General features: G+C 34.8%; 1 protein-coding gene across 1 annotated transcript in view; it reads left to right on the forward strand.

Annotated features, from left to right (window-relative positions):
* CEP128 (centrosomal protein 128) overlaps positions 1-26,107 on the forward strand; it is a 435,188-nt gene that overhangs the window by 94,216 nt on the left and 314,865 nt on the right. Inside the window, exons 9-12 of the mRNA XM_060003365.1 lie at positions 1,263-1,349; positions 9,297-9,371; positions 10,963-11,095; positions 17,303-17,454. Of these exons, the coding sequence (XP_059859348.1) occupies positions 1,263-1,349; positions 9,297-9,371; positions 10,963-11,095; positions 17,303-17,454 (447 nt within the window). The remainder of the gene's footprint in view (positions 1-1,262; positions 1,350-9,296; positions 9,372-10,962; positions 11,096-17,302; positions 17,455-26,107) is intronic.

Consider the following 26,107-nt stretch of genomic DNA (forward strand, 5'->3'; position numbering starts at 1 on the left):
CCTGTGCTCCGCAACGGGAGAGGCCACAACAGTGAGAGGCCCGCGTACCGCAAAAAAAAAAAAAAAAAATGGACTTAATAATAACTCATGGAACCATCATAAAGATTAAATGTATATATTCAATATATGTAATGTGTTTATTTAATATATGTAAGAAGAAGAAGAATGCCCGGACATAGTAAACACTATATTATTTATACTCAAATCAAAATTATTTTTATTTGATGGTGTCTCTCTGCGTTTTTACTCAATTGTTTTTTATTAGTGAGAGCAGGAGCCATGCAGAGGGAGCTGTAATCTCATGGGTAGGGGGGACATTGTTATTTTATATATGCATATATATGTACTTTGGAGATATATGTTGGATATGTGAGTTAATGAAATTGGAATATGATTGATTATACTTGCATCAAAACAGTTTTAACATGTTTTGCTGTTTGCCTAAAAATAGTTTTTCTATTGAGCATCATAGAACTTGTTGGAAAAGACTTCTGGAAATTTGGCTTTTCTCAACTTAGATGGCCTCTACACTTACACCTTTTTAAGTCTAAATGCTAAGTGTCGAATTTTTTTTTAAACAAATGGAATGTCTTTTAGATGTTATGAAAGATTGCTCTTAATATAAATTTTTTTCCTTAGGTTTAATTTTGTTTTAACATAGAAACAAACACTTACGTGGTTAACTTTTGAAATTTGTATTATCTTAAAGTTCCTTTTTTTCCAATTTATTAAAGAGAGAAAAATGTAGAAAAGAATGCTTTTCTTTGCTCTTTGTGAAAGTATGGTTGAAGAGCAAGTTATATGTTGTGATAAAATGTCATGTATGTGATAATGATGCAACAAGCATGTTTCTACCTTGATATTTTTCCAGAATTTGAAAAACTAGTGAACTGGTTTTAGGTATTATGTCAAAATTGTTGAGCTGATAATTTTTAAATACTATTATTTCGGCAGGTAAAATTTGTTTGTTTCCAAGAAAACTGTTAGCTGTCTAAGCTCTCTAAATGTGTTACAAAATTCCTAAAGATGGGAAAAAGTGAAACTAAGTGGAACTTGATTAGGTAGATCGGGAAGTTGTTTATATTTGAGCCCCAATGAAGTGATCTTATGACTTCAGTGAATGAGCAGGTTGTAATTCCTGTGTATATTTTGTACAATTCATAATCATCTTCCTCAGCCTTTTCTTAATAGATCCTAGTAATATCTTTCAGTTTTATATGTATTTTGGAATAATACTGATTTTCCCATGTCTTTCTTTCTAGGCATTGAAGAAACAAGAAGCTAAAGCAGAGGAGAATGAGGGAGTAGTGAAAAATAAGCTAAGACAAAGTGAAACTGAAAAGAGTAAAGTAAGATTTTGAAAATTAACATTTTTTTTAAAGTTTTGAATTTCATTTAATTTATCTTTTTATACAGCAGGTTCGTATTACTTATCTATTTAATACATATTGGTGTATATATGTCAATCCCAATCTCCCAATTCATCCCACCACAACCACCACCCCTGCCATTATCCCCTTGGTGTCCATACGTTTGTTCTCTACATCTGTGTCTCGATTTCTGCCCTGCAAACTGGTTCATCTGTACCATTTTTCTACGTTCCACATATATGCGTTAATATATGATATTTGTTTTTCTGACTTACTTCACTCTGTATGACAGTCTCTAGATCCATCCACGTCTCTACAAATGACCCAATTTTGTTCCTTTTTATGGATGAATAATATTCCATTGTATATATGTACCACATCTTCTTTATCCATTCGTCTGTCGATGGGCATTTAGGTTGCTTCCGTGACCTGGCAATCGTAAATAGTGCTGCAACGAACACTGTGGTGCATGTCTTTTTGAATTATGGTTTTCTCTGGGTATATGCCCAGTAGTGGGATTACTGGGTCATATGGTAATTCTATTTTTAGTTAATTTTAAGAAACCTCCATACTGTTCTCCATAGTGGCTGTATCAATTTACATTCCCACCAACAGTGCAAGAGGGTCCCCTTTTCTCCACACCCTCTCCAGCATTTGTTGTTTGTAGATTTTCTGATGATGCCCTTTCTAACTGGTGTGAGGTGATACCTCATTGTAGTTTTGATTTGCATTTCTCTAATAATTAGTGATGTTGAGCAGCTTTTCATGTGCTTCTTGGCTGTCTGTATGTCTTCTTTGGAGAACTGTCTATTTAGGTCTTCTGCCCATTTTTTGATTGGGTTGTTTGTTTTTTTAATATTGAGCTGCATGAGCTGTTTATATATTTTGGAGGTTAATCCTTTGTCCATTGCTTCATTTGCAAATATTTTCTCCCATTCTGAGGTTTGTCTTTTCACCTTGTTTGTAGTTTCCTTTGCTGTGCAAAAGCTTTTAAGTTTCATTAGGTCCCATTTGTTTATTTTTGTTTTTATTTCCATTACTCTAGGAAGTAGATCAAAAAAGATCTTGCTGTGATTTATGTCAGAGAGTGTTCTTCCTATGGTTTCCTCTAAGAGTTTTATAGTGTCCGGTCTTACATTTAGGTCTTTAATCCATTTTGAGTTTATTTTTGTGTATGGTGTTAGGGAATGTTCTAATTTCATTCTTTTACATGCAGCTGTCCAGTTTTCCCAGCACCACTTCTTAAAGAGACTGTCTTTTCTCCATTACGTATCCTTGCCTCCTTTGTCATAGATTAGTTGACCGTAGGTGTGTAGGTTTATCTCTGGGCTTTCTATCCTGTTCCACTGAACTATATTTCTGTTTTTCTGCCAGTACCATATTGTCTTGATTACTGTAGCTTGGTAGTATAGTGAAGTCAGGGAGTATGACTCCTCCAGCTCCATTTTTTTCCTTCAAGACTGCTTTGGCTATTCGGGATCTTTTGTGTCTCCAAACAAATTTTAAGATTTTTTGTTCTAGTTTTGTAAAAAATGCCACTGGTAAGTTGATAGGGATTGCATTGAAACTGTAGATTGCTTTGGGTAGTATAGTCATTGTCACAATATTGATTCTTCCAATCCAAGAACATGGTATATCTCTCCATCTGTTTGTGTCATCTTTGATTTATTTCATCAGTGTCTTATAGTTTTCTGAGTACAGGTCTTTTACCTCCTTTAGTAGGTTTATTCCTAGGTATTTTATTCTTTTTGTTGCAATGGTGAATGGGATTGTTTCCCTAATTTCTCTTTCTGATCTTTCCTTGTTAGTGTATAGGAATGCAAGAGATTTCTGTGCATTAATTTTGTATCCTGCAAGTTTACCAAATTCATTGGTTAGCTATAGTAGTTTTCTGGTGGCATCTTTAGTATTCTCTATGTATAGTATCATGTCATCTGCAAACAGTGACAGTTTTACTTCTTTTCCCATTTGGATTCCTTTTATTTCTTTTTCTTCTCTGATTGCTGTGGTGGCCAGGACTTCCAAAACTATATTAAATAATAGTGGTGAGAGTGGACATCGTTATCTTTTTCCTGATCTTAGAGGAAGTGCTTTCAGTTTTTCACCATTGAAGATGATGTTTGCTATGGGTTTGTCATATATGGCATTTATTATGTTGAGGTAGGTTCCCTCTGTGCCCACCTTCTGGAGAGTTTTTATCATAAATGGGTGTTGAATTTTGTCAAAAGCTTTTTCTGAATCTATTGAGATGATCATATCGTTTTTATTCTTCAATTTTTTAATATGGTGTATCACATTGATTGATTTGTGTATATTGAAGAATCCTTGCATCCCTGGGATAGATTCCACTTGATCATGGTGTATGATCTTTCAGTGTGTTTGTTAGTATTTTGTTGAGGATTTTTGCTTTGATGTTCATCAGTGATATTGGTCTGTAACTTTATTTTTTTGTAGTATCTTTGTCTGGTTTTGGTATTAGGGTGGTGGTGGCCTCATAGAATGAGTTTGGGAGCATTCCTTCCTCTGAAATTTTTTGGAAGAGTTTGAGAAGGATGGGTGTTAGCTCTTCTCTAAATGTTTCATGGAATTCACCTGTGAAATCATCTGGTCCTGCACTTTTGTTTGTTGGAAGATTTTTAATCACAGTTTCAATTTCATTACTTGTCATTGGTCTGTTCATATTTTCTATTTCTTCCTGGTTCAGTCTTGAAAGGTTATACCTTTCTAAGAATTTGTCCATTTCTTCCAGGTTGTCCATTTTTTTGGCATAGAGTTGCTTGGAGTAGTCTCTTATGATGCTTTGTATTTCTGCAGTGTTTGTTGTAACTTCTCCTTGTTCATGTCTCATTTTACTGATTTGAGTCCTCTCCCTCTTTTTCTTGATGAGTCTGGCTAAAGGTTTATCAATATTGTTTATCTTCTAAAAAAACCAGGTTTTAGTTTTATTGATCTTTGCTATTGTTTTCTTTGTTTCTATTTCATTTATTTCTGCTGTGATCTTTATGATTTCTTTCCTTCTACTAACTTTGGGTTTTGTTTGTTCATCTTCTTCTAGTTCCTTTAGGTGTAAGGTTAGATTATTTATTTGAGATGTTTCTTGTGTCTTGAGGTAGGCTTGTATAGGTGTATACTTCCCTCTTAGAACTGCTTTTGCTGCATCCCATAGGTTTTGGATCGTCGTGTTTTCGTTGTAATTTGTCTCCGGTAGTTTTCGGTTTCCTCTTTGCTTTCTTCAGTGATCTCTTGGTTATTTAGTATCATACTGTTTAGCCTCCATGTGTGTGTGTTTTTTACTTTTTTCCCCCTGTAATTGATTTCTAATCTCATAGTGTTGTGGTTCTAAAAGATGCTTGATATGATTTCAGTTTTCTTACATTTATTGAGGTTTGATTTGTGACCCAAGATGTGATCTATTCTGGAGGATGTTCCATGTGCACTTGAGAAGAAAGTGTAATCTGCTGTTTTTGGATGGAATGTCCTATAAATATCAATTAAATTTATCAGGTCTACTGTGTCATTTAAAGCTTGTGTTTCCTTACGAATTTTCTGTCTGGGTGACCTGTCCATCGGTGTAAGTGGGGTGTTAAAGTCCTCCACTGTTATTGTGTTACTGTCGATTTCCTCTCTTAGAGCTGTTAGCAGTTGCCTTATGTATTGAGGTGCTCCTATGCTAGGTGCATATATATTTATAATTATTATATCTTCTACTTGGATTGATCCCTTGATCATTATGTAGTGTCCTTCCTTGTCTCTTGCTACATTCTTTATTTTAAAGTCTATTTTATCTGATATGATTATTGCTACTCCAGCTTTCTTTTGATTTCCATTTGCATGGAATATCTTTCTCCGTCCCCTCACTTTCATTCTGTATGTGTCCCTAGGTCTGAAGTGGGTCTCCTGTAGACAGCATATATATGGGTCTTGTTTTTGTATCCTTTCAGTGAGCCTGTGTCTTTTGGTTGGAGCATTTAATCCATTCACGTTTAAGGTAATTATTGATATGTATGTTCCTATTACCATTTTCTTAATTGTTATGGGTTTCTTTTTGTAGGTCCTTTTCTTCTCTTGTTTTTCCCACTTAGAGAAGTTCCTTTAGTATGTGTTGTAGAGCTGGTTTGGTGGTGCTGAATTCTCTTAGCTTTTGCTTGTCTGTAAAGCTTTTGATTTCTCTGTTGAATCTGAATGAGATCCTTGCTGGGTAGAGTAATCTTGGTTGTAGGTTCTTCCCTTTCTTCACTGTAAATATATCATGCCGCTCTCTTCTGGCTTGTAGAGTTTCTTCTGAGAAATCAGCTGTTAACTTTATGGGAGTTCCGTTGTATGTTGCCATTTGTCCCTTGTTGCTTTCAGTAATTTTTCTTTGTCTTTAATTTTTACCAATTTGATTACTATGTGTCTTGGCATGTTTCTTCTTGGATTTATCCTACCTGGGACTCTCTGTGCTCCCTGGACTTGGGTGGCTATTGCCTTTCCCATGTAAGGGAAGTGTTTGACCATAATCTCTTCAAATATTTTCTTGGGTCCTTTCTGTGTCTCTCTTCTCCTTCTGGGACCCCTATAATGCGAATGTTGTTGTATTTAATGTTGTCCCAGAGGTCTCTTAGGCTGTCTGCATTTCTTTTAATTCTTTTTCTTTATTCTGTTCCGTGGCAGTGAATTCTACCATTCTGTCTTCCAGGTCACTTATCCGTTCTTCTGCCTCAGTTATACTGCTATTGATTCCTTCTGTTGTAGTTTTCATTTCAGTTATTGTGCTGTTCATCCCTGTTTGATTGTTCTTTAATTCTTCTAGATCTTTGTTAAACATTTCTTGCATCTTCTTGATCTTTGCGTCCATTCTTTTTCTGAGGTCCTGGATCATCTTCACTATCATTATTCTGAATACTTTTTCTGGAAGGTTGCTTATCTCCACTTCATTTAGTTGTTTTTCTGGGGTTTTATCTTGTTCCTTCATCTGGTACAAAGTACTCTGCCTTTTCATCTTGTCTATCTTTCTGTAAATGTGGTTTTCCTTCCACAGGGTCAGAATTGTAGTTCTTCTTGCTTCTGCTGTCTCCCCTTTGAAAATTAACTTTTCAAGTGTAATGCTGTTTGGGGTCAGTGATATTCATTGAGTACCTTGGAAAGTGTCCCTGAGGTTTTTTGTTAGAGTGCAGTGAAGCCTTTACGTTTTGATGTGGAGTCACTTGGCTTGAGGGCTCTGCCACTCTCTGCTACTTGCTCTTGGAAACATACACAGGTAGTTCGCTACCTTGTCTCCTGGCCGCTCTCCTTTTCTAGAGGCGAATTAAACTTGACCATTCTTTGCTGGAGAACATTTAAAGAGGTTGACTTTACTGTAGGGTTGGGAAAGACCTGTTTTTTAAAGGTTGAATATTTTGTATCTATTCATTTTTGTTATAGAAGATAGGATCAGTTACCAGCCTAGTTCCGAAAAATCCTCTATTCTCATTAAATATTAAGTATCTTTGATATGAATTCATGTCTGTGAGGCTATAGAGCGTAGCATTTTAGAGCTAGAAAGTAACTCAGAGGCCAAACAACTCTCTTCAGTTTGCAAATGAGTAGATTAAAGGCCAAGCCCAAGGTAATGAGTGATAAAGTGAAATTTTGCTTCTGATATAATGTTCTTTACTCTGTATTGCCTTTTCTATTTACCCTTACCTTCTTTATTTTATTTCACCAACCTATGTAAGGTTGCATGATGCATCCATGCTATCTTTACGGTGGTAAGCAAGGTACATCAGGTCATCACGTTTGCTCTTTGGGAGTTGTAGATGCTGATATTACCCAGGAAACATGACCAGTATGGACCCTGGTAGATTTTGAAACCATGTTGACTTCAGTGCGATTTCTTCCCTTTTTATTTATTTATAGAAACAAGAGAACAGGTCAGATAATATTTTGTGTGGATTCTCTGCTTCCACATGTACTTTATAGTTGATTTACAGTTGGCCCTTGAACAATGGGGGCTTAGGTGCCCTGACCCTCTGTGCAGTCAAAAATCCGAGTATAACATGTAGTCAGCTCTCCGTATTTGCAGTTTCTCTCTAGCCATGGTTTCACATATGTGAATTCAATCCTATAGTACTGTAGTATTTACGAGTGAAAAAAAATCCGTGTATAAGTGGACTTGTGCAGTTCAAACCCATGTTGTTCAAGGGTCAACTGTACTTTTAAAAATATGTGATAGTTACTTTATGAGCTGCTGCACACTTTTAAAAAACTTATATAACTGGATGAAAAAATTATTTTGAAATAATAATAGATTCATAGGTGTTGCAAAACAAAATGTACCATGGGCCAGTTATTCTTAGTGATAACATTTTCTATAATTGCCATCCAACGTCAAAACCTGGAAATTGACACTGTTGCAATGCACAGAGCTTATGCAGATTTCACCAGCTTTATGTGTATACTCATTTGTGTGTTAAGTGTGTGTTTGTGTGTGTGTACTTCTATGCAGTTTTATCTCATGAGTCTCAATCTTATTGCCGCGATAGTCAAAATACAGAACTGTTCCATCACCACAGTGTTCCCTCATGCTACTCCTTAATAGTCACACCTTCCACATGTACAATTTCTGAAAGACTAATGTATAGATAGTAGTTTGTTCAAATGAAATGATAATTTAGGATAACTGTTACAAATCTAAGCACTTAATAACATCTTAATATACATTTGTGATTTCACAAAACAACCTTACCCTTACAAAGTGCAAACATGTCCAGCATATGTAAGCTGTGGATTTTTAACAAAAGTGTCCCATCTGTAAGGGAGGAAAAATAATTTTCCCTTTATCCTTCTAGGTTCTTTGGCTGGTATAATAATTAAATTGACATAAAACAGGTTAACAGGAGAAAAACAAGTTTAATTTTGTATGTATGGGAGCCCCATAAAAATATGAGACTCAAAGACAGCCAGGCAGTTGAGGCTTATCTACCATCCTGAACTAAGGCAAGGAATAGGGGCTTGGGGCTTCAAAGGGGAGGAACACAGTTCACAGGAAGATGAGAAGAGTATATGTATGGTAAACAAATGTTTGCCCTGCCGTGAAGAGGTCTTTCAGATATAGAAAGTCATCTTTGGTAACAGCTCTCTTTCTGGTACCGACCTCCTTTTTAACTTTTTAAATGCAATTTAGGGGAAGGTAAAAAGCTTTTCCTGAGTCTATTGGGTTTTGATTGCCATCAGCTCAGAATAATACTTGTGCCAAGAGGCATATTTTGGAGTGGCATATTCTTCCCCCCTTCACATCCTGTTATATTTTTCAGCTTGAGGTAAGCGAAGCACGTTGACTTTGTAGGGTATTTAGTCACCTAACTGGCACATTTTCTGTGGATGCTTATCTAATGGCAATATTATTAGGGAAATTTAAAATATCTTATTCTGATTAAAATTTTTAGAAATGTTAGGAATATTGGAAATATTAGGAATATAAGAATATTAAGAATATAAAAAATAACCAATTGGATGAAATACACTTTGAGTCATTGGGTCCCTGAAATTTTTATTCTAATTTTGTTCGTATGATACTACATGTAGTAATTTAAAGAAAAAACTGCTTCAGAATTTACATTAAAATGATTTAGAACTGAAGGGATCTCAGATTATCTAATATAAAATCCTTAATTTAGAGGTGACAGGAGGCCTAAGGAAAAGAGATTTAAATGGGGGTCATAATTGAGATGGAACTGACTAGAGCCAAGACCTCCTGCAGTCTGGTCTGGTTCACTTTTTGTTATTTAATTACCATTATTTTAATGGGAGCACTGATATATGTTTATAGCAAGATATTTTTCCTTTTATGTTAGCTGTAAAAATCTGAAAACTTTTTCACTTTTCTCCTCTTAAACTGAGCCTGTAATAGTTTAGTTATTTTCTGCCCCATTGGACATTTTTCCTTATTCTTTGTTGAAACTCTAGCTTGAACAGGAATTGGAGCTATCTCGAAGGTTATTGAATCAGTCAGAAGGCAGCAGAGAAGCACTTTTGCATCAGGTAAGTCTATGCAAGCTATGATAATCTGCTTTAAATTAAATCAGGATTGAGTCTCTTTCCCTATTAAATGTCTTTGTGAAAGGGAAAAAAACCTTAGATCTAGAAGTATTTTTCCTTAAGGAATGTATATTAACACACATAAGCAAAAGATGAAATCCTTTCAGGAAGATTCAGAGAAAGCCAATATAAAACACCAGCCCAGGTTCCCACTGTGACAGCATATCTTGCTGATTGCTTTTCCAGTTTAGGAATCATCTCTCTTAGCATAACCAGTGTAAAAGTGAGACTGGATGTGTAAGATAAAATTTTCCCAGGAGCTTAATTTTATTCAAGGAGACGTAGAGAGTGAAGGCGGAAGTAAAATACATAAAACAAACCTTGCATGTTCAAGTTACTTTGAATGCATCACTGTCTTATATTCGCATTTTCAAGCTGCTACCTGCCCTGCTTCCTTTTAACCAGAGATAAGGCTTAATTTTAAAGCATAACGTTTTGCAGCCCATTAGCCAATAATAGGAGTTTGGTGCTTCTGATATCTAAAGTTCAGTAACTTGAAATAGCCATTTTATACACATTGGGTAAAGGCATGTGGGTTTCTAACTACCTTTCTGCCTGTGTTTAATATAAATTGCAATTGTAACTTCCTCTGTTTTGAGGTGTGGCTTACATAACTCACTACATAATATGCTAGGCAGGCAAAGTTGTCAGACATCTTAGACGTTCAGAAGGAGTATTACGTTTTGACAGTTAATCCTGAAGCATCTGAAACACCGTAGCTCCTGTTTTACAAAATGTTTAAAAATGTGTAATGGCTTTGTTTTGCAGCCAGTGGTCCAATGGAATTAATGTTGGCAGAGTTTAGAGTTTCTTTTTTGGAAGTTTATATTTGTATTCATTTCCTTCTGATTTTTTTTTTTTTTGAACTCTGCCTTGTAATTTCTGATCTTATCTTTTGAAATAAGAGATTTATGTGTTAAAGTTGTCATTGTGACTTTACCTGAGTCTCTGCCACTGCTGACTTGTTTAAAGGTCATTGTGGACATGCTTGCTAGTCTCCAGATATACAAAGAAGAATAAAATGGTACCTTACCTCAAGGAGTTTATAGTTTATTCAACAGCTTTTATTGCTTATTTATTTTGAGCAGTACTTTGATATCACAGTGTGCTAAATTGTGATCATTTCATTTGACTTTACCAACCAATAGACTATGTTCACATGAAAGAGAATAAGTGAAAAATATAAAAATGTATAGTACTTAATTGGAGGTAGTTTGGGTTCATAACAGTAGAGTGGACTGAGGTGAAAATAGGGATTTAAAAAAAGTGTGGTCAAATTCTTTGTCACAGTAGACACAGAGAAGGGGAAAGAACATTCATTGTTTGTGGAAGGAATGGGAGGAATAAAGAAATGGAGCAAGAGACTGTTCCACTGTGCTTGGCATAACAAGGAGATTAACTTGGCTTCAACTTGTGCTTACAGTAGCCCATTGGAAGTAAATTTTTTTTCCCTAGAAAAATAATTTGTAAGTTCAGTTATTCTTTTCCTGCTTTTAAAACTGATAAAATTTCATTTTTGACTATGTGTATTTAGGTAGAAGAACTCCGTACACAACTCATGAAAGCAGAAGGTGATCAAAAAGGCTTAGTACATCAAGTATCTCAGATTTCCAAGCAACAGTCAAACTATCAGGACGAACAAGAAGTTGACTGGAGGTTTAGAAGAGGTATCATTCTGATTTGTAAATGTCTGGGGCTTTTTTGATCTTTCTTAAATATTTCCCATTTTCAGAATCGCTTTCCTTATGTTATATATTCTTTTCATCCTATTTCTTGATCTACTACAAGGTTTTCCAAGTTAATCATAATTTAGCATCCAGTTTTTTTAAAACAGACTTAATTTTTTAATTTTATGTTTATAGCACTATTGAGCAGAAACCCATGTACCCCTGCTCCCACATGTCACAGCTTCCCCCACCATCAACACCCCTCTCCACAGTGGTACACTTGTTATAACTGATGAACCCTACATTGACACATCATTGTCATCCGAAGTCTGTATTTTACATTAGGGTTCACTCTTGTTGTGTGCTCTATAGGATTGGACAAACATAATGACATGTATCCACCATTATAGTATCATAGAGTAGTTTCACTGTCTTAAAAATCCTCTGTTTTTCATTATTCATCCCTCTCTCCCCTAACTTCTGGCAAGTACTGATCTTTTTATTGTTTCCATAGTTTTGCCTTTCCCAGAACCTAGTATGGTTGGAATCATACAGTGTGTAGCCTTTTCAGATTGGCTTCTTTTACTTAGTAATATGCCTCTAAGTTTCCTCCATGTCTTTTCATGGCTTGGTAGCTCTTTTAAAAAAATTTTTTTTTAAAGCACTGCATAATATTTCATTGTTGGATGTACCACTGTTTATTTATCCGTTCACATACAGAAGTCCATCTTGGTTGCTTCCAAGTTTTGGTGATTATGAATACAACTGCTGTAAACTAAATGTCTGCGTCCAGATTTTTGTGTGGATGTAAGTTTTCATCTCTTTTGGATAAATACCAAAGAGTGTGATTGCTCGACTAGATGGCAAGAGTACGTTTAGTTTTGTAAGAATCTTCCAAACTGTCTTCCAGAATGGCTATATCATTTTTCCCTCTACCAGCAGTGAATGAGATTTCCCGTTGTTCTGTATCCTTGTCAACATTTGAAGTTGTCAGTGTTCTGGATTTTGGCCATTCAGATAGGTTTGTAGTGGCATATCATTGTTGTTTTAATTTTCATTTCCCTGATAACATGTGGTGTGGAGCACTATTCATATGCTTATTTGCCATATGTGTATTTTTTTTGGTGAGATATTCATTAAAGTCTTTGGCCCATTTCTTAGTATGGTTTTCTTATTTTATTCTTATTTGTTTCTTGTTTGTTTTCTTATTGTTAATTTTAAGAGTCCTTTGTATATTTTGGATAGCAGTTCTTTATCAGATATGTCTTTGCAAATAATTTCTCATAGTCTGTGGCTTGTCTTTTCATTCTCTTGACAATGTCTTTCACAGAGCTGAAATTTTTAATGAAGTCCAGCTTGTCATTTCTTTCTGTGACTTTGGTGTTGCATCTAAAAAGCCATCACCAAACCCCAAATCATTCTCTTATCTTCTAAGAGTTTTATAATTTTGCATTTTACATTAAATCTGTGATCTATTTTGAATTAATTTTTGTGAAAGGTTTAAGATCTGTGTCTAGATTCAGTTTTTTGCATGCAGGCCTTCAGTTCTAGCACCATTTGTTGAAAAACTATCTTTTCTCCATTGTATTGCCTTTGCTCCTTTGGCAAAGATCAGTTGACTGTCTTTATGTGGGCCTACTTCTGGACTCTCTATTCTGTCCCATGTATCTACCTGACCATTTTTTTTCTTTTTTGCCAGTACCACACTGTTTTGTTGGATAGTGTCAGTCCTCTAATTCTTTTCTTCTCCTTCAGTACTGCACTGGCTATTCTGGATTCTTTGCCATTCCATGTAACTTTAGAATCAGGTTGTCAAAATACAAAAAATAACTTGCTGGGATTTTGATTGCGCTTGCATTGCTTCTATTGATGAAGTTGGGAAGAACTGACATTTTGACAATATTGAATCTTTCTGTCCATGAACATGGAATATCTCTCCATTTATTTTGTTAATCTTTGATTTCTTTCATCAGAGTTTGGTAGTTTTCATCATATATATTTTGTTAGATTTATACCTAAGTATTTAATTTTTTGTGGATGCTAATGTAAATGGTATTGTCTTTAATTTCAAATTTCACTTGTTTTTTGCTGATATTAGCATCCAATTTTAATGTCCTCTCTTCTTGATTTTTAAACCCATTTCTGTTGTCAGACCTGCTTATCTCATGAGTCTTTCTTTTAGAAAGAGACAGCAAGGCAGTAGTGGAATTTTTTTCAGATTCGTACACACACACACACATTTTTTTCCCCAATATATGCATACAATTAAGATTCTATCTTTTTGTTACTTGGAGATTGGTGGCGAAATTTAATCACATTGTAGAAGTGGTTCTGAACAATATGACTGGCTTTTTCTTATGTTGATTAGGAAGACTTTGTGTTTGAAAACTGTTAGAATGCTTTTTCAGTGGAGGTATTGATTTAGGCTGTGGAATTTAATTACTCTGGATGTATTTCTTTTTGAAAGTTTGTGTTTAACAGAAATGGTGATACTGAAATTTTATAATGGTTTCTGGTAGACTATTTCAGACTATTTAAATATTAATGCTTCTTACTCAGATGCCTAAATTACTGTAGAAACTCTTGTAAGCATCTGATGTTACAAATTCCCCAGATTCCCTACACATAACTCAATATGTTGCCTAAGTTAGAATTTCCACATTGCCAGAAAATCTTCACTGGATGGCAAATTTTGACATACCTATCCTAATATATTTGCATGCCATTAAGTTCGCTTAAGTTTCATTTGATGTTGTAATTTAATCATATTTTAACATCAAATACTTTAAAATTTATTTTTAACAGTAAAATATAAGGTATTAGATTATTCATCAAAATTTCATAAAGATGCACATAAGAACTCTCATTTTGTTTGGAAAAAGATCCTGTGGTACATTTGTTATATGTTTTGTTGTCTCATAAAATCTAGTTATTTTTGGTGTCTTTGAGGACTAGAAGAATCTCTTTTTTTTAACTACTTCCCAGGTTAAAAAAAAAAACCCTTAAAGTTCTCTTGTCATTGTGACAGTGGACTTCTTCACCTTCTTTTAACAATTCTAGAGTTTTCATCTTTATAGAATACTTGTATTATTTTAAAAAATTCTACATAAGAAATTACACTCATCACGCTCTGCTTGCTGTTTGTTCCTCTACCCACTGTGAAATGACTTCCACTTCTACTTCTAAAATTGACTTTGCTTAGTTTACTAGTGGTCTTCTCTGTCAAATTCAAAGGAATCTTTCCATTACTTGCCTTACTTGACTCCTGTTTGTTTCCTCTTAGAACTCTTCCACTGACTTCATTGTTCCTACTCTTTCCTGGTTCTTCTGTCTTAATTGCTTTCAGTCTTTGTATTTGAATCTTTTCCTTTTGTTTACAGTTTGCCTTTTAAATGCCTCTGTTGTCTAGAATCCTATTTATGGTTTTTCTCACTTAGTACCTCGCCCTAGGGGTTGTTATTTAATCTTATGCCTTAGCTATCACCTACAAACGATGATCCCTAAATCTGGCTCATCTCACTCTCCTAACCTTCAGCCCTCCAGATGGAGTTGTTCATTGGGCATCAATATATGCCTTTCCAGAATGCTCAGTCAGCCGATTTACAACTGAATTCATCCTTTCCTCAAAACCTGTTTTTATTTCCTATCTTAATTGATCGTATCATTCTTTATCCAGATAAGCCTAAAATACAAAGAATATCCAAACTTATTCCTTCTCACCTCCATCTAATTAGTCTCTACGTCCTGTCTATTTGTAGATCCTGATATCTCTTGAAGTTGCTTCTTTCTTATTCCCCCTAGCCCATTTTAGGCATGCTTCATCTCATCTCTGTTACCCTCTTAACTTGTCTTACTCTGTTGAATAGCTTGTCTGTGATCTGTCTTCTGTACTGCTACTAAAGAGACCCTTCTAAGACACAAAACTTTCATGTTATTCTCTTGATTAAAACCTCTCATTATAATTTATTGAGTTCTTACAGGGCATTATGCTACTCATTTTACACTGTCTCCTTTAGTTCTTACAACTATTCTATGAGGGGGGAATATTCTTACTTCCATTTTAATGACTTAAAAAAAAGACTAAAGAACAAAGAAATTGAGTGCCTTGCTTAAAGTTAACATTTGTTGGAAGTAGCAGACCAAATCTTTTTTCTACCCAGACTTGAACTCTTAACTGCTATCCTGTACTGACCCATCATTGTTTGTAGCAAGAGTTCCTTAAAATGGAGGATATAACCCACTGGGTGTGGGAGGAGAGTGTTTGTAACACTATATTTTATACTTTATGTTTTAAGTATTTTAATTTTGATAAATGTTTCATTATATATGTATATATGTGTGTATATCTATATATTTATATATATCCACACTCATGTTTTATATCTATATTATGAAACATATCAAAGTATTATGTCATCACACCAAATACATATGTGTTTTATAAATATACATATATGTATGTGTTTATACACATATTCATATGTATTATCTCCATAATTTGTATAATATATTCATACTAATGTTAATTTGTATATGTATGTATACACTAATGTTATATATATCATGAAACATGCCTATGTCTATATGTAGATAGGTACTATAGAGAGATATATGCACACACATATGCATATATAAATTTATAAAATAAAAAATGTATTTATAAGATGAATGAATGTGTATATTTGTCAAATGAATAAATACATTTACACATAAAAAATATGCATATTTTCACGTTGAAGACCTAGCAAGGGTGGGCAGAGTATGGCCCATGGGCCAAATCCAGACCGCCCCCTGTTTTTGTAAAGAAACTTCATTGGACTAAAGCTCCTCCCATTCATTTATGCATTGTCCAGGTCACTTTTGCAATTTAATAACAGAGATAAGTAGTTGTGACAGAGACCATATAGCTGAAATATTTACTATCTGACCCTTTACAGAAAATGTTTGTTAACTCCTGGTCTGTAGGCTCATTTCTAAGCTCCCTGGCAATGCATAACTCCCTGCTGACTCTCCTGTTTCCCTCCCTCATACGTATTAGCTGTGTAGAACTCCTGTGTGTGCAGTTACCTGAATATGAAATCCAATATTGTTCCTCTATGCTTTATGCTGTTTCCTTTCCCTGAAATATCACCCCAACTTCATCTCCTTTGCTTGGTGAAATTTGGTATCTATTTTTTAGAACTACCATAGTAACCAGTTTTTCCTACCTCAGTTTCTCATTAAGATAGAATTAATCATTCTATCCTTTGGACTATTTTTAACCATTTATTATACAGAAATTATACAGATATAGAGAACTGTTTGTCTAGTATCTATAAGTGCTCTTATCATACTATTAAAATACCTATGTATCTTTCATCCAAAATGTGCAATTTTGACATTTTAATATTTCTAAAGTTAGCATGTGTCTTACACATGATCTATAAATTGGATTTGCTAGTGTCTCCTTCCTTCTTTCCTATTCTGGAAAGGAAGCTACTAGAAAAAGAGTAGTTTTAAATTGATAATATATGTTCCAATTTTTGACATCTTAAATTCATGGAAGTACTTTATTTTTATGTTTTCTTTCTATTCTTGGAGTGCAAGCTCATTGAGAAAAGGATTTTTGTGTTATTTATCTTTGAAAAAGATGGTGTTAACAGTGCCCTGTTCATCATATACCAAGTATTTCATGTTGGACTAAAAATAAATACTAAGTCAATTTATATTGTTCAGTGATACAATTGTAGGTAGTAGTCTCCAGAATTAATAGATTAGAGGTCATAACACAATCAAAATTTAGCAGCATCATTTGTTTACGTTGCAAGAAAAGTGTTTTGTTGTGTGAACTTCAGTAACTTCAGTTAGGTGGAGAAGCTTAGTTGAAAATTCTTTCAGTATTTTTGTTTTAGAGTTTGGGGGTAATATAGGAATGTAAGGCAAATTAAAGAAAAAATGCATAGAATTTTCTTGAAATAAATTGTACTAGAAATCAGATAACACTTTAGTATCAAAATGTGATAATATTGGATGACACAACAATGTGTATATTTTAGAAAACTGTGTGAGACTTGAAACAATAGAATGACAAATTCTGAGAAGTCTGTTGGGTGACAGTGACAATTAATAAGTGGATTGTATTAGGTAGAATATTAAAACATACCATTCGAAAGTACATTATCCTGTGAGTAACGAACAACCATCAAGCTTTACATTTTCTCTTTTAAGGGGTTGAGCGGGAAAAAGAGGATCTGGAGAAGCAGATGTCAGATTGGAGAGTGCAGCTGAACTTCAGTGCAATGGCATCTGAGTTAGAGGAAGTGAAGCGGTGCTTGGAGCGAAAAGACAAGGAGAGAGTACATTTGGCAGCACAAGTAGAGGTGACTTTGCTGTTTTTAAGCTGTATTCAAAGGACTTCAGTTCTGTTTCATAGAATTGCTTAATGAAATTTTAATATAAAGATTGTGATGTTTTATGAACTCTAGTTTGGATATAGATAAGGTAATGTTATATAGATGAGCACTTTAATTACATACAAAAATTTCTATGAATTCATTTCTCTTCATTGGGACCTCAAAGTCAGGATACCTATCAAACTTGAAAATATTCTTGTTCCAGTAGCAATTGAGCCCATCCCTCAGACAGAGGGTCCTTTTTTCTTTGAAGGAACAGTTATTTGGGGGGTGAAACTGGCAGAAGGCACAGCAAAAAGTTATTACTGATATTTTTTCTTTGGAAACATAAAGGGTTTCAAATCTCCAGCTGTTTTCCATGAGGTAGAGTTGTGATGCCTCCGTCAATTTAGAGTTGTGTAGTAGTCATGAATGATGTGGTAACCATGAGTGAAGTGTAACTAGGCAGCTACCATTTCCAGGTTGCCTTTTATCTAGCACAGATAGCATAAGTATTAGAAAATATTAAAAACCAAAGGAGAGAACTTCATAAAAAGAAAATGGCTTAATTCCTATTTTAATTATTCAAATTAGATCAAACATGGAGGACACGTTTGGAAATAGATATGTATCAGTCTTACTCTGTTCTTATTAGGGAAGTTGTGTTCTAATTGTAATAAGTTGCCACATTTGAAGAATTTACTAAATAATAATGAAAGGTAGAAAATTGGTGTTAAAAGCATATAACTTTATATAATCCCAAGGCAATATTTAATGTTACTGCAGTCTGAGTTTCTCTTTCATCTTGTCTGTGCATCAATAGAAAATGTATTTTAATTAATTAATCAATTAATTAGTTAGCTTTAAGCTGATAGTTAAACACAGTCTAAACACAGTCTAAAATCTCTACATTTTTTATTCCCCCCCACCATGTTTTATGTTTTTGACGTCAAATTTTACATCTTTTTGTGTATCCTGAACTGTTTATTGTAGTTACAGTTGATTTTCTGACTTGTCTTTTAACCTTCCACTAGCTTTTTAAGTGGTTGATTCACTGCCTTTACTATATATTTTCCTTCACCAGTAAGGTTTTTTCCTTTCATATATTTTCCTACCTTTATAGGGCCTTTCCTTTTTCACCTAAAGAAGTTCCTTTAACATTTCTTGGAAGGCTGGTTTAGTGGTGTTAACCTCTTCTTAGTTTTTGCTTGTCTGAGAAACTCTTTCTCTCTCCTTCAATTCTGAGTAACTTTGCCACATGAGTATCCTTGGTTGTAGGTGTTTTTCCTCTCATCACTTTCAATAAAATATATCATGCCACTCCCTTCTGGCCTGCAATGTTTCTGCTGAGAAATCAGGTGATAGCTTTATGGGGCTTCCCTTGTATGTGACTTGATTTTTTTTTTTTTTTTTTTTGCTGCCTTTAAAATTCTCTCTTTAACTTTTACTATTTTAATTATGGTGTGTCTTGGTGTGGATCTCTTTGGGTTCATCTTGTTTGGGATTTTCTTTGCTTCCTGGACCTGGATGTCTGTTTCTTCCGACAGGTTACATTTTCAGCCGTTATTTCATCAAATACATTTTCTACCCCTTTCTTTCTCCTCTCCTTCTGGCACCTCTATAATGTGAATGTTACTATGCTTGATGTTATCTTAGAGGTCTGTTAAGCTCTCCTCATTTGTAAACATTCTCTTTTCTTTTTGCTGTTCTGACTTAGTGATTTCAGCTATTCTGTTTTCCAGGTTGCTTACGTATTCTTCTGCATCACCTCATCTGCAGTTGATCACCTCTAGTGTATTTTTCATTTCAGTTATTGTATTCTTCACCTCTGATTCCTTCTTTTTTATATTTTCTAATTCTTTTTCGAAGTTCTAATTGTGTTCTTCCGTTCTTCTCCCAAGTTCAGTGAGCATTTTTATGATCATTGCTTTAAACTCTGTATCAGGTAAATTACTTACCTTGATTTCATTAAAGTTTTGTGGTTTTTTTTCCTGGGGTTTTATTTTGTTCTTTTGTTTGGAACAGAGTCCTCAGTCTTCTCATTTTGCTTGACTTTCTGTGTTTGTCTCCATGAATTAAGAGAAACAGTTACCTCTCCATGTCTTGAAGATGTGTCCTTGTGGAGGAGTGTCTTTATACAGACTATGTATGTCCAGTGGCTTTTATGGAAGGGCTGGAGCCGAAGTGATCCTGGGCTCTCCTGGGGTGTACTGGGGGCTGCTCCCTGGTGGTAGGGGTGCTGGAGCTGGAGCCGTGTGGGCTGGGGCTTCGCCCAAGGCCCATAGAGGGCCACCACCTTGGCAAGGGAACTGGAGCCAGAGGGGCTAGAGTTGGAGCCCAGCATGAACCAAGGCTTCTCCAGGGGTGTGCCAGGGATTGCCGCCTTGGTGGGGGACTGGAGAGGGAGGATTATGTGGGCTGGGGGGGTCTGATGAGGCAGTCTTGGCAGGACAGCTAGGGTGTCAGGCACTTGTCACTCTGCTGCCTCTGTTCTGGGGCTTGGAGTAAGTTTGTGTTGCCAGTCTTTAAGAGCAAAGTCTCAGTTTTCTACAGCCCTCCAGCTCTCCTGGCTGTAAGCCCTGCTGGTTTTCAAAACCAGTTACAGGGGCTTGTCTTCCAGGTGCCAGTCTGCAGGGCTGGGGTACCCGAAGTTGGGACTGAACCCCTTGCTCCTTAGGGAGGACCTCTGAGTTTGTGATGTCTCCTTTCTCTTTTGGGTCACCTGCTGGGGGCTGACCTTCTGGGTTCTGACTAAATTACTTCTCTTCCCCTTTTACCTATCTTGGTGTGGTTTTCTTTCTTTATATCCTTAATTGTGGAAGAGCTATTCTGCTAGTCTTCAGGTCATTCTCAGAGATAGTTGTTCTCTAAGTAGTTGTAGTTTTCGTGTGTCCTTGGGAGGAGGTGAGCTGAAGGTCTTCCTACTCCGCCATCTTGATCTTGCCTTCCTCTCTACATGTTTAATAAATTCTTACTAGAAATATTCTCAGAGCAGTTGTAATTGTAGGACTTTTAAAGGTTTTTTATGAGAATTATTTAGCCTTTTATTCTGCTGACAAATGTGGTAAAATATATGATTATTTTGTCAAAGTTAAATATTAAAAAAAAAATCAACTATGCTAATGATGCCAGAGGTAGAAAAATCTCTTTGCTCAGTTGTTGAAAACCACATGTTGGTCTGTCCTCCCTCCCTCCTTCCTCTTCTCCCTTCCTTCCCATTGTTTCTTTTTATTTACCATTTATGGAATAAATTGAAAAAAACCTCAAGCATGTAGACATTTAAAAATTATTTATAATGTAATAATGCTCTCATTGAAAGAGGCTGGCTTTCCCTAAAGTCCTAAATTAATAGTTCTTTTATATTTTCACATGTGTTACCAGAAGAGTTGGAATTCTCTTGGGTTAGTTGGGATAGGTTGTATAGATTTGGATATGAAACACAATTGGAGAGAAAGATTGAACATTTACTCACATATGAAATAGTTAATGACCATCTATTACATGCCAGGCACTGTTCTAGTTACTGGTGACATAGCAATGAACAAAACCCCCTCAGATTTCCCTGTTCTATGAAGATGATATTCTAAAATTGACATAGAATGTTCTTTGAGTTTGTTGTAAGTATAATTGAAATTCCTTTTGGGGGATGAAATATTTTTTTCCTAATTTCCATTGAAAAGGATATCACAAAAAGACATTGTTCATCGTGGAAGAAATTATCATTTATCAGTTTTCTCTGATTTTTCTTATTTTTATCAGTAAAATAATTAATTAAATTTATATCAGTTGTTTTAGATTTAGTGACACTTCTGATTATGGCTTGTTTATTTTTTATACTTGTGGAGGCCCTTTAAATATCTTTATTCCTAAGCTATTCTCAAAGTGACATCTAGTATAGACTTTGTGAGAGATATATATAGGTCATGGATCACTCAATGTAATCTCTAACAGTGGAAAATTTATTGAAATTTAATTGAAAAACATTTAGCCTCTGCTTTACTTTTGGTGGTATGGAGTATTGCCTTATACATTCCATAAAAAATGGAAATTAATCTCCTTTAGTTGCTTTTTTAGAAATCAAATATAAGTAAGAAAAGATGCATAAATGAGATTATTGATCAGGCCCAAGAACATTTGAATAGTAACCTTTCTTGTGGTTTGTTTGATCATTAATGTCTTTCTCTTTAACCTTGACCTAACACCTCTCCTGCAGAACCTTATACAGTCTTGTAGACTCATTTGTTCTTTATCTTCCGTCCTCATTTCCATCTTTTGTTGTTCTAGTTGTTCAGTGTTTCCTTAGTGTCCTCTTTTTGTGGAAATTCTAAAGCTTTTCCTCCCTGAAGCCTTCTTGGATTGTATCCATTGCAAGTGATAATCCTTCTTTCTGAACCATCCTCTTGCCTATGTCACTGAGGATCTTATGGCACCCACCTCACACTGTCTTAAAGTAATCTGGGTATGTTTCTTTAAAATTTCAAAGCGGGTTGAAATAAAGGAGAAATGGGGCTGCAGAAGAAAGCGGTCCTGTCACCAAGACAAATCTGACCTTGATGTTCCTACCTTGGTAAAGATACCATTTTTCAATGTCTTGTCCTCTGGACAAGACATCTGGAAACTTGAGTTTTCTGTGTCCTAGAATTAATGTGACCCAGGATGCTGGTTCATATTAATAGTGACACTTGCAAGAGAACAGTATATAAAAGAGTGCCAGTTCATTGATGTACCCTGTGGGAATCCTACGTGGATATTTATACACTCTTCTCTTGTGCAGGGCACCAGTCTCCCAATTTTCTGTACCTACATTTTAGAAAGCTGAATTAGTAACCAAAAAGTTGTTGGTGAACACAGAATCAGAGAGTAATGATGTCTAAAGGACTGTTTGTTCATGGCTATGGTAAGGCTCCCCTACCCTCTACCTCTCTTTAATAGCATTCTTGTACCCAGAGATCCTGTTTACTTTAGCAGATTCTGTCTTTATTCCTGGAGTATGTTGAACTGATTTCTTCTGTCTTTCTAACAATCTCCTGTGCTTCCACTCTGATGCTTAACCTTCTGTTTACATTTTCTTTTGATATGTTGCTGTGCACAGATTTTGCTCTGGGCCATTTACCAGTATGCATTGATGTTATAATTCAAACTTGTGGCATTCTGGGAGCCACTTATGAATTAAAGACTTAGACCCTTTTCAAATCATAAATGAGTATGGGGTAAGAACCAGGTCTTATCTCAATATCCTTTTACGCAACCCCTGCAAACAATGTCTCACCCATTTTAGGCACTCAGTTAATATTTGTTGACTGAAATAATATATTGTAGAAAAATTTTACGGTTAATTTTCAAAGCTAACACTTGTTGTCCAGTCATTCCTTAAAAGCACATTAATTTCTGGAAGAGTTGTCATATTCAAGGGGGGACCTTTGCTCTTTCTCACTAATTGCATTAGTTTTTGTTGATCCAGAATATATATTTTAAGCAGTTGTTCTACACTGGGGAAAAAACAATGAAAATAGCTTGTGAAAAACCCAAATGAAAGCTACATTTGAGTTTGCATAATTTACTTTTCAAATTCTATCTAAGACCTTAAATCTGTATGTGCATAAAAAATACTAAGTGCGGTTTTTCTCTCTTCTAAACTTGAGTTGAACCTCATTAACCTTGATAGGCTATTTGTATTCATAAGAATTCCAAGCATCCTTGATCAATGATTCCTCCTGATTTAATCTCAGCCTCCATGTTCCATCAACTTACTCTTCTTGGGGAAAAAAAAAAAAATTGACTTTTAAATTCAATGAAGAACTTCAAAGAAAAAGCAAGGTGCTGTACATAATATAGAGTAAGTTTTGAAAGTGATAATTGAGTGACAACTGACATGATTATTCATTAACAGAAACTTGGGACTGTAATGCCAGCATTTCCTTTTAAGAAGAGAGAAGATTGTGGAAAATAAATGATAATCAATAATAACATTTTTATGATTAGTACAGTAGAAACAGAAGGAAGATTGTTCCTTTCATGCATGCTTTTAGGATAAACTGTTTTGATTTTTGCATTTTTTTATATAAAGCTGGCCACTTTCCAATGCAGTAATGCCCACTTCAATACTACTTTTAAACCCTTCTTAGAGACCTGCGGTCTTAGACATCTTAATAACCTTGTCTGTAATTTCCTATTGTACTTCTTTTTTTAAAATCTTAATAATTTCTTCCTTATCCAAGGGCATGTTATAAAATAAGGTATACCTGAGCAATAAGTAATATTTAATATACAGGTTAGATTATAAAGAAAAATATTGGTAGCAAAACGTTATAGAGAAAGGCTCAAATTGTGGAACCTAGTAGAGATCAAGTCTGCCACTATTATTAACCAAATTAACTCTCACATTAGGACAATTGCTAAGACTGTAGATGCACTGTACTCCAAGTTCTTAAAAAAGATGATTATTGGCACAGATGCTGTACAAGTAAAAACTCTAAAACTAAACAAACCTTTACACTTCCTGAAAGATTTAGCTTAATTCCAAGGTCTTTCATCTATATGGAAAAAATAGGAATTTTAGGAGTTGTGAAGAAAGGCCGTTTTTCTATTTTCTGTAACTGAGTTGCAACGAATATTTCCATAAAGCCAGAAAGTAGAAGTGGAATGAGCATTTTAATTTTGCTTTTAAACTATCACTAATATTTATTATAACTTATCATTTGAATGTGGTGAATAAAGAAATAATTTAGGAATAAAAATGTTCATTTTCAAGTTCTTTGTTTTCTGAAATCATGATGATTTCTGCATCGTTTTTTACATATAAATTGAATATGTAGGCCTTTGTGGTTCTTTGTGTGTATATGATGTGTGTGTGCTTGTTCGTGTGTGTGCATGCATGCTTGAGGTGGTGGTGAGAGAGGGAGAAACTTACATTCCTCACAAAATAATGACGTATCAAAAACATATTAGCTATAGGTTTAATATTTAAAGCAATTATAAAGATAAAATATAGCCTTGGAAATAATGATTGAAGGACTTGCTTTAGAAAAATGGGTGATATGAAACAAATAAGGTAATGTTCTTGCCTCTGTAATTGATGGTTATTCATTTCTTGACTACCACAAATGCCATTAAAAGGGGGATAAGAAGACTTTATAATAATCCAGTTTTAACTGTTCTTGCATTATACCTGTAGTCCTAATCGTTACCTTATCATTAGAGTGATTTTAATTTGATAGCATATCATTTTAAGTGGAAAACTAAATTGTTTTTTAGGTGTTTGTTTTCAGGCAACTTTCTACAAGTGGAAATGAGATTGTACTGAGCCTTAAACCACAAAAAAGTCAGCACGTTCATTATACTCTTGGAAATGTTCAAATAGTATGAATTATCTTTGTAAGAAAATTAAATTATTCATATGCACTGAGAAAACATTCTTTTAGTTTTTAATAAGTATCCATGGCTAACATAAAGGTTAATGTTAGCAAGTTTTTTCAAATCTATTAAATGCATTTAGTCTCTAGTACTTCACTGGGTGAAGTATGTGTTTATATTATGCAATCTTTTATTTTGGAGGAACCTGTAATGACAAAATGTTAGACTGTTTGCTCTTCCTTAAAGAAGATTATAAATTAGGCAAACTTTTGGCAATTCTGATTAAAGAACAGTACCTCCTACTAAGAAAAACTAGAAAAGCTGGGGAAGACATATATTTAAAAAAATCTGTTTGAAGTTATCAGAGAGTTATCTGGGGACAAGGACAAGAGAGATTAAGTATTCTGTTAAGGAGTGGAGTGCAAAGTGATGGGCCTGACACTTAGCTTCATTTTCCCTTGTAATGGGTTCTGAATCGCAAATTGAGCAGAGTTTACAACAGAGCTTAGGCCCATTGAAGAGGAAGAGCCCGGTGAACATCTTGCAGTTTCAGTTGGGATACCCAAAGGGCTAAACTTCAGGAGTCTGGGTGAACTGAAACACTAACAGTCACAAAGACTGTAACATAGCTTTGAATCTGCTTTGATTTTATCTGTCCTTATCCTTACTGCCCATTTACACAAAAGTACAGTTGACTCTTGAACAACATGAGTTTGAATTGCATGGGTCCACTTATATGCAGATATTTCTAAATAGTAAATATTTCAGTACTACATGATCTGTGGTTGGTTGAATCCATGGACGTGGAGGAACCATGGATACCGAGGGCCAACTATAAATTATACTTGAATTAAACCCCTGTGTTGTTCAAGGGTCAACTGTAAATCTTTTGGGGAAGAAGGTATGATCATCCTGAGCCCTGATATTGTTTCTATAATTTGTCATACAATGTCTAGCCTTTAATCAAAACTTAGCAGGCAGATCAGGAAACAAAACCACACTACTTTTTAGCAAGAGAAAAAAAAGCAAGAGATAGAAACCAGCGGATAGACTATTCAGATATAGGTGTTAACAGAAATCAACTTTAAACGATGGTTATTAATATGTTAAGAAATTAGGTTATAAGATATTTAATCCTAGCAGAGAATAGGACATTATGAAAAGAATCACTAGAAATCTGAGAATTGAAATATATAATAACTAAATTAAGAGCTGGATAGGTAGGTAGAGTTTAAGGGAAGATTAGATACATTTTTTTTTCTCAATTCTGTAAAGAATTTTATTTTTT

This window comes from Delphinus delphis, chromosome 2, assembly GCF_949987515.2.
Source record: "Delphinus delphis chromosome 2, mDelDel1.2, whole genome shotgun sequence".
Taxonomy (NCBI): Eukaryota; Metazoa; Chordata; class Mammalia; order Artiodactyla; family Delphinidae; genus Delphinus; species Delphinus delphis.